Source organism: Macrotis lagotis, chromosome 7 (assembly GCF_037893015.1).
Source record: "Macrotis lagotis isolate mMagLag1 chromosome 7, bilby.v1.9.chrom.fasta, whole genome shotgun sequence".
NCBI lineage: Eukaryota > Metazoa > Chordata > Mammalia > Peramelemorphia > Peramelidae > Macrotis > Macrotis lagotis.
Window position 1 is genome coordinate 94,575,720 of NC_133664.1, and position 9,091 is coordinate 94,584,810.

The window sequence follows — 9,091 nt, forward strand, 5'->3', positions numbered from 1 at the left end:
CCGTACATTATCACAGATTGAACTATTGTCCACAAATATCAGTGGCTCATAAAAACTCAAGTACAACATTTTAATAGATGTTGCCGCCCCAAATATTTGTAATCTTCACATTACATGTAATGAAAAGCTTTTAAAATATGGAGACCTGGCCAAGGAGATCAAACTAATGTACAAGCAGGATGAGATATAAATTACCCTTCTTATCCTGTTTGCAATTGGAGTTGTACTAAGGATGCTTTTAGCAAGCCAGTAGACAATGAGCTCACATCCTAATGTTCTTAACTCAGCTACAGAAGCAGTTATTTTAGCCACCCATGCAATAGAATATTGAATATAAAGGAATATGGTAGAGTAGTGACTTTTATCAGGACTGTTTCTGTCTGAACATGACTTAAAAAGTTAAGAAAAAATATAGTGATGATGATAAAATTACATTTGACAGGTATTTTTACTTATATTATCTAATTTAATTCTCATAACAACCCTATGAAGGAGGTAGAGTAGGGATTATTAGGAATTATGTGGTATAGTATTTTCTCTAGAGCTCATGACTTGGAGTTGGAAAGATCTGAATTCAAGCTCTGCCTCTGATACTTAAAGCTCCGTGACCCTGGACAAGTCATTTAACCTCTCCATTCCTCAGTTTCCTTATCCTCCCTAAAATGGGAATAATAAGAGAACCTATATCACTGTGTTGTTGTGAGGAACAAATGAGATAATGTCAAACACCTTGCAAACTTTGATGATATATACATTTATAGCTGAGGAAACAGCCTCCAAGTTCAGTATTCATTCTAAAACACACTATACTCTTCTCTGTATGTTGAGATAGAAACTGGGGAGATACTTTTGCTAGGGAAAGGCCAACAGCATAAATATGTGTACATGTATAATGTGTTGATGGGGTTTGAGGTCTAGATTGGTGTTGGGGTGCTGTTAGTTGGATGGCAGGCATTGGCCAGTATATCTGTGGAAGGACCACATTTGCTGCCCCCTGGTGGTCTATGTGGGTAGTGGTTGGAGCGGGCCCATTAATTCTGGACTGACAATGTTCTCCCATCTCCTAGGGAAGAATGACATCTTTGGCGAACCTCTGAACCTGTATGCACGGCCAGGCAAGTCCAATGGAGATGTCCGGGCTCTTACTTACTGTGACCTTCACAAGATCCAGCGGGATGACCTTCTTGAGGTACTGGACATGTATCCTGAGTTCTCTGATCACTTCTGGTCCAGTTTGGAGATCACCTTCAACCTGCGTGATGTGAGTGACCTGCATCCAGAGCCACATCCTGAACTGACCATCTGACCTTGCTTCATGACTTCCCCCAAGTCTTGACCTCAGTCCCCTAAAACACATGAGAATAATTGTGCCACCTTTAATTTGTGCAGTTCCTTAGAGTTCCCACAATAATTCCTTCTGCTTCTATGAGGCAGGTATGGTATGTGTTATCTGACCCCCTTTTAAAGTTGAGGAAACTGAGGCCTGAGAGTGACTTTCCCAAAGTCATAGTGTTAATAAGGGGTGGAGCTGGAATTCAGGTTGATTCCTTCTTGAGTGTCCAGCCCCTCATACATCTCATACACCTTTGTCCTTGGTCACTGAGTCACTGGTTAATATTGGCCTTTGTTTCCTTTCAAATAGAGTTAATAATTGTATCCCTTCACCTGTCTCAGAGGGTTATTATTTAGGATCAGATGAGAAAATGGATATGAAAGGCTTTGGAGAATTATAAAGGGTCATATGAACATTAGATCCTCTTAACTGTTACTGCAACTAAGATTTTGACTTTAGTATCCACACTGGTTTAGAGGTCACTTCTTATAATAACAATAACAATAGTAACAACAATAATAGTAATAGCTAGTAATTATATACTATCATTGAACATGTTATCTCTGTGAATCCTTATAACAACTCTGTGAGGCAGGTGTAATTATTATCCCCATTTTGCAGATAAAGAAACTGAGGCAAAGAGAGGTTAAGTAATTTGCTTGGGGTCAGATAGCTGACCCCAAATCTTGAGGCAAAATTTGAACTCCTAAGCCAGGCACTTGTCCCCACTACATCACTTCACTACTTTCTAACTCAGAAACTCGAAGAACTTCCCCCACAGGGCTCTCTCAGCCTTGTCCCAAGGTCCTCAGGATGAACCCTTAGACCCTCCTCTGTGATTTCTCCCTTGACCCAGAGAGACCTGAGTGTGTGTGATGTGAGCATGACTTCTGGCCCTTCCTATTTTCCTCCTATTCCCTCATTTCCCTCCAGAAAGACCAGTTTCTGGAGATAAGGTGGGAGGGTTCGGAGAGAAGGGCTTGACTTGGCTCTTCATTCCAGACCAATATGATCCCTGGTTCCCCGGGCAGCACTGAACTGGATGGTGGCTTCAACCGGCTGCGCAGACGCAAGTTGTCCTTCCGCCGCCGAACAGACAAGGGTGAGTGATGGGTGAGAGGGTGGGGAACTGGAAGGGATTAATAAGGAAGGAGGGGTCCCTGCATTAGGGGCGAGTGCAGAGAGCTTGGCTTTGGGAGACCAGGGTAAGGTCAGGCTTTGGACAAGACTAGCTAGGCTGGCCCATGTACATGTCACATGCATAACTGTTTTTTTCACTTTTATTCATGTTCTCCTTGCTTGGAGTAGCCCCCTCTGCTCATCCAAAGTCTGTCATCCTCTAAGGTCTATCTAGTGCACAGCATCACCTCTACCATGAAGTCTCGCTAGCTGTTCTAGCCCAGAGTCCTCTCTCCTTATCTCTGACTCCTACAGCTCTCATAGTCTGTATAGCATAATTAACATTTAAGTCTCCACTGTCTGATATTGTTCCCTATGGTTTTTCTGTGTGTGGGTCCTGTTTTCCCAGCTAGACTGTAAGGTCCCTGAGGGTAGGGACCCTGTCTTGTGCTCCTTCTGTAACTCCCATCCCAAAGGGCTGGAGGCACAGTAGCTGCTTTAGTAGCTTAGACAGTCTCAAGGCAGGTTGGTGGGAGGAGGTTGAGGGAGCCAGAGCACAGGATATGAGGCTGAGGAGCAGATGAGGGGCGCTAGGCTTTGGAGGGTCAAATCAAGTTAACTAGTCTTTATTGAGCGCCTGCTGTGTGCCCAGCCCTGTGGTAGGCTATGCTGTGGGGGATACATGAGGAGAAGCCATGGGTCCTGCCTTCCAGGAGCTTACACTCTAGTTGGGAACACGACTCCCACACAGGGAACAACAGTGAATGACTGCAAGACAATGTGTGGTCAAGTGCTAGATTGTGTGACAAGCAGACTGTAAGTGCTGTAGGCAGGAGGGTGGGGGGTATGGGACAAGGGTGGGAGAGAGATTGGGAGTGGGAAGGTTGAGGGGCCCAGGGATCTTGTCCCTACTTTTGCCATGGTTTCTTGCCAGACTCCAAGCCTTTGCTTTTTAACTCCTTCCTCCATGCCCTCTGGTTTTACCCTCCTGCCCCAGAATGCACAGGCCTTGGCCTTCTCTTCTGTTGAAATGTCTCTGTTCTCTATTTGCCACAGATGCAGAACAGTCAGGAGAGGGGTCAGTGGTAGGTGTGGGCCGAGAAGGTGTGGGAGCTGGCAGCCGAGCACGGTCAGGGGGACCGTGGGACGAGAGCCCTTCCAGTGGCCCCTCTAGTCCAGAGAGCAGTGAGGAAGAAGAGGAACCAGGCCCTGGTTCCAGTCCACTTCGTCTGGTGCCCTTTCCCAGCCCTCAGCCTCCCAGGGACCTGCTGGGTGGAGAGCCTATGACTGAGGAGACTGAGAAGGGCAGTGACACCTGTAATCCCTTGTCAGGTATGGGGTGGGAAGGGACTCGAGGGGAGGGGGGTCACTTACTTGGTTCTTGTCTTCATCAGGTAGATCTGGGCTTCTACCCTACTCTTTGTCCTTCATCCTGTCCTTCTGGCTCCAGGTGCCTTCTCAGGGGTATCCAACATCTTTAGTTTCTGGGGGGACAGTCGGAGCCGCCAGTATCAGGAACTGCCAAGATGTCCAACCCCAACCCCTACTACTGGGCTTCTCAACATACCATTAGCCAGCCCTAGCCGCCGACCACGAGGCGATGTAGACAGCAGGCTTGATGCCCTCCAAAGACAGCTAAACAGGTATTGTCAGCCCCCTCCTCAGGAGCACCCTCTGCTTCCATTCCCATCTCCTCCATCCCCTGCAGCTCCTCTCAAACTGCACTGCACCTCCTCCTGACACAGGTAGGTCATAGAGTTGCACTTTGAGTCTGCCTGTATTTGTCTGGGTTTGTAAGTGTAGGAGGCTAAATAGGACTCTGTGGGGGCTTCTGAAGAACTCTGTGTTGTGAGAACCACTCACACTTAAAGATGGATGAAACTCTTTCCTCATGATAATTTCCTAGTAGGTCAGTACATCCTTTATTCATGCTTTTTATTTCATTATGGGTTTCTGTGTTGTATGAAATGTGGTATGTATAATGTACATTTTAGTATTTGTGTGTTTGTATGGGTAGGGGTTTGACCTGTTCAGGGACAGGAATGTTAGTAAGGAGAAAGGGGAGGTGGGTTTATATTGGTGTATGTATATCAACCTTTGTTTGGGGGGGGGGAGAGACAGACACAGAGAGTGACTCTGTGTGTGTGTGTGTCCACTCATCCATGAGTAATACTCCCTGTAAACAGGATGTAGATTCTGGGAGGGGGGTTGTAGGGTTGAAGTGGGATGACTCTCCAGGCTGATGAGCCCAGGTGTTCTCCTCCCCTCGTTGAGTTCAAATCTACTTCCAGGGGAACTTGATCTTCAGTCAGTTTGATTAGCCAGCCCATCTTTAGGGATTGGGTGCCCTATCTCTCTGAAACAATGGTCCCTGCCCCTACTAGCTCCCCCCTCACTCCAGCCTCTTAATGCTTCAGGATGGCCCCCTCCTTTCACAATACCCATTTTCCTACTTTCCCCATAGACTGGAGACACGCCTCAGCACTGACATGGCAGCTGTTCTCCAGCTGCTCCAGAGACAGATGACGCTGGTGCCGCCGGCCTACAGCACCGTGACTCCCCCTGCACCTGGTCTCTCTTCTGACTCCCCTTTGTTGCCTGTCAGTCCCATCCCCACTCTCACCCTTGACTCGCTTTCTCAGGTAAGTTGAGGCAGGTAGTCTCCACTTTGATTCTGCCTAAACTGTCTCCCCAAACCCATAGCTGCCCTCCGTCTTTTAGTTCAATGGTTCCTTTCCATTTCATTATCAGTTTTTGGTTCCCAACATCCAAAATTTTGAATACCAAGAGTATCCTCTCCCTTCTTCCCACCCCCCACCACTCTTAAAAAATTTTTTTTTGAGACTGCATGTCCCAGCAGGAAAAAGATGAATTTGGATTTGAAACCCCAGGGGTTGAATCTCAGCTCTGCTCCTTCTTGCCTCTGGAACCCGAGACTCATTTTCTTTATCTGTAAAGTGAAGGGGATGGATGAGAAGTCTCTAAGGTCTCTTCCAGCTCTAAATCTATAATACTATGATCTTATACTCCCCCCCCCATTGTCCCTCAACTAAGCCTGTCCCTAATGGATGCATTGACCCCAAGGCTTACCAACCCCACTAACCAACCTCATTAGCAGCGTGAGTGCCAGCTGTGGGAGCTCTTAGCCACAGAGGACAGAGATAGGAGGAATCAGAAGAAAGGAAGACAGGGGGAAGGAGTGGAGGAGTAGGAGGGGAGAAAAGGAACCTCTAGGGTGTGTGGGGGGAGACAGAGTTGGTTGAAATTCAGAAAACCTGTCCTACCTGAGCAAATCACTTGACTAACTTTTTTTTTTAATCACTGAGCTAAACTGATCATTTCAGATTTTTTTTTGATACTTCATGTATTCATCCATTCATCTGTCCATCTATTCATCCATCCCTTTCTTTCTGTTCTTTCTTTATTTTTCTTCCTTCTATTCCTTCCTTCTTTCTATTCTTTTTTCCCTTCCTTCCCTCCCTTCCTCCATTCCTTCCTTCCTTCCTTCCTCACTCATTCACTCATTCATGCTGGTTTTTGTCTTGGCAGTGTGAAGGGCTGACCAAAGAAAAGAAATAGGTGTGTGTAGTGGGAATGGATAGAGAGGAGGCAGTTATCTCTAGGCCAGGGTTGCCCTGACCTAACTCCTCAACCCCCAACATTGGCCAGTATATCACATGTCACTTATCTCTCTCCCTTTGACCAACCAACTGGGGAGGAGGTTAAATTAATCTAATAGAAAATTGTTTTTTACAAAACCATGCTGTTTTTTTTCTCCAGACTATGATCCCCTTTGAGCCATTTGATACATTGTAGGTCTACTATGATTTGTTCTGTCAAGGGCTAACCTTTTCAAGGTCATTATCTTCCCTTCTCCCATTGAATGATGGTGCTCTAAATTCTCCTGGCCTCAGGTGCCCCAGCACCACTCTGGGAGTCCTTCTAGAGGCTAGGTTGCCCCAGGCCAGTCACTGTGAGTCCCTTTGACCTGTCAGCCTGAGGCAGCCTTTGCCCATTTCCTTGCCTTCTTCCATCCTGGCTGGCACCCACTTCCTCCCCTTCCATATGCTGCCTGCTCCTGTTTGTTGACACCAGAGCCCACATCAGCAAATGTGACAGTCTCCTCTCTTGGCCTCACCCGCAGAGATCATCTAACCAACAAACCTGTCAGCATACACAAAATGCTTCCCCTCCTCCCCCTGGTTCTCCTCAGGCCCTTTGATCTCCCAGTAGACTGGAATTGGGAGGTGGGATTCTTTTCTGGACCCTCTGCTTTGTCTCTTGTTCAGAGAAAGGAGTGTAGGAGTGTGTGTGTCCTCATCTCAGTGCTTGGCCCTTGGAGTTTGGGGTTGTGTCTCCTCACCTTAGACCAGGATCAGCTGTAGCCACAACCTGATTGCTCCATTCTCAGAGACCTCCTCTCAAGCACCCTGTCTTCCAGACTTGGAGAAGGTCATGTTTTTAGTCTCCAGAGGCCTATGGACCATCATTTTATTTTCAGCCATTTCCCTTTGATGGGCACCTACATTTTGTTCCCAGTTATTTGCAACAACCAAGAATACTTTGAATATTTTTTGTATACATAAACCCTTTCCCTCTGTCTTTGACCTTTTGGACTTTTGGCCTGGGGGGGATATTTCTGTGCAATTTAGTGACTTTTTGCCCCAAGGCCCATGGTTCTTAAGCTTTCCTTTTTTTCTCTTGAGTCCTCCAACTTAAAGGAAAAACTCCTTAGGACACCCCATATTGTCCAGGCTTTTCCTCAGAACCATCTCATTCCTTCGGGATCATCTTAAGATTGTCATTCATCTTGCCTCTACTTATCCACTGCATCCCTCTAATAGTTCCTTATGCTCTGACCTGATCCCCTTTTGGCCTGGCCTCTCCCTTCTGTTTCTCAACCTTCTGTCTTCTCCTGGATTTGGTTTTCTCAACTTCCCTTTTATCCACCGCCCTCATTCTCCTTTCTTCCAGCCTCTCCCTTTCCCCACCCTCCTCTCTCTTTATGACTGTTCTCTGACATTTCTCTTTGTTCCTTTTAAATCTTCTCTGGCATCTATGTCCCTCTGACTTCTGTTTCTATCTCCCATCCCTCTCTTTGTTCTTTACAGGTTTCCCAGTTCCTGGCGTGTGAGGAGCACCCTCCAGGGGCTTCAGAGCTCCCCTACGATGGCCCTGCCCGACGCCTCTCCCTGCCCGGGCAGCTGGGGGCCCTGACTTCCCAGCCCCTGCACAGACACGGCTCAGACCCGGGCAGTTAGTGGGGCAGCAAGGTGGACATATGGCTCAGCCAGGCCCCTGCGGCGGCCCTGCACAACCCTGGGCCCTCTCCCCTATACAGTCTTCACCCCACTGGGGAGGAGACTGGGGAATGGTCACGATGGGGGGAGTTAAGGGGAGCAGTGGGGTAACTTTCCTTTCCCACAATGCTTGGGATATTTTCCTCCCACCAGGTTCCTCTTGCCCAACCTCCCACCTCCCCTGCCCCCAGGGAGAAGGTTGGGGTGCCAAGCTGTGGCACCTCTTGGGGGCATTGGACTGAGGGTCTCTGGTCCTTCCCCACCCTCCCCCCGGCTGCCCTGGGGGCATTAGCTGGTCTAACTGCCCGGGAGGGACATGACCCTGGGGCCTCAGGCACCTCAAGGACTCTACTGCTATTTACTGCTCTTATTGTTAAGGATAATAATTAAGGATCATTATGAATCATTAATGAAGATGCTGATGAATATGAATAATAAATAATTATCCTGAGGAGAAACCAGTGATTTGCAGGCCATTAGGTCTATATGGCTGTATATCCAGCTGGATGGACTCGAAGGAGTTAACAAACTGGGGATGTCACCTTGAGATTATGTCTTGTCTTCCTTCTGGGGCAACATCTTGCCTGTGGCTCCAGTAGGGATGAGGCAAGACTTGGTTTCCTTGAAGTGTCCATGTCCTGGAAGACACTTGTGATCCCTAGCAGGGTCCCTTGCTTTTCCCATTGAAGATTTTCATGTAATCTCAACAACTAGGTGATTTAGAGAAGGGTGTAATGATACTACCATCTCATTGTTTAGTTGGCTTTAATCCACCACCAATGACTCCTAACCCCAGCCACTGGTTCTTTGCTGGCCTGGCCTAAGCCCCAGTCAGGGACTGATTCTACCTCTTCATGTGCCGATTCTGTAATCCTGTCTACTCTCCACCTTATCTGTTGCTTGATTCCCTACTTGTGCAGCAAATCACTCCTACCTCTAGCCAGTGACTAACTCTGACCATTGAGTGACTCTTCATTTCTATTGTGCATTCATTCCTAATTCCAACCAAAGATTTACCTCCTAACCCAAACACTAACTCACTAATCCTCCCTCCCTAATGGCTGATTCCGAATAGTTGTCTTGATTTACCTTTATTCCCTGCTTTGTATTAACCCTTAAACCTGACCACAGACTGAGCCCGTAACCCTCCCCAAAGAGTGACCTAATTCTGCCAATAGACACAGATTAAACCCTTGACCCTGTCTATTCATGGGTCAGAAAATGATTCCCAAGTTCTAGACACTTGAATGATCCCATCCAACTGCCTCACAAATTCTTTCCCTTGGCCATTAAAAGGGAGTGAGGATGGTTCAGTGTTGTTCATTTGAACTATTAAACA

General features: G+C 47.2%; 1 protein-coding gene across 1 annotated transcript in view; it reads left to right on the top strand.

The window, feature by feature from the left end:
• The window catches only part of KCNH2 (potassium voltage-gated channel subfamily H member 2), a 53,296-nt gene extending 45,086 nt beyond the window's left edge, over window positions 1-8,210 (top strand). The window contains exons 10-15 of the mRNA XM_074193368.1: window positions 1,068-1,261; window positions 2,336-2,435; window positions 3,509-3,784; window positions 3,903-4,095; window positions 4,917-5,094; window positions 7,564-8,210. Coding sequence (XP_074049469.1) covers window positions 1,068-1,261; window positions 2,336-2,435; window positions 3,509-3,784; window positions 3,903-4,095; window positions 4,917-5,094; window positions 7,564-7,713 — 1,091 coding nt within the window. The 3' untranslated portion in view covers window positions 7,714-8,210. The remainder of the gene's footprint in view (window positions 1-1,067; window positions 1,262-2,335; window positions 2,436-3,508; window positions 3,785-3,902; window positions 4,096-4,916; window positions 5,095-7,563) is intronic.
• The last annotated feature ends 881 nt before the right edge of the window (window positions 8,211-9,091 follow it).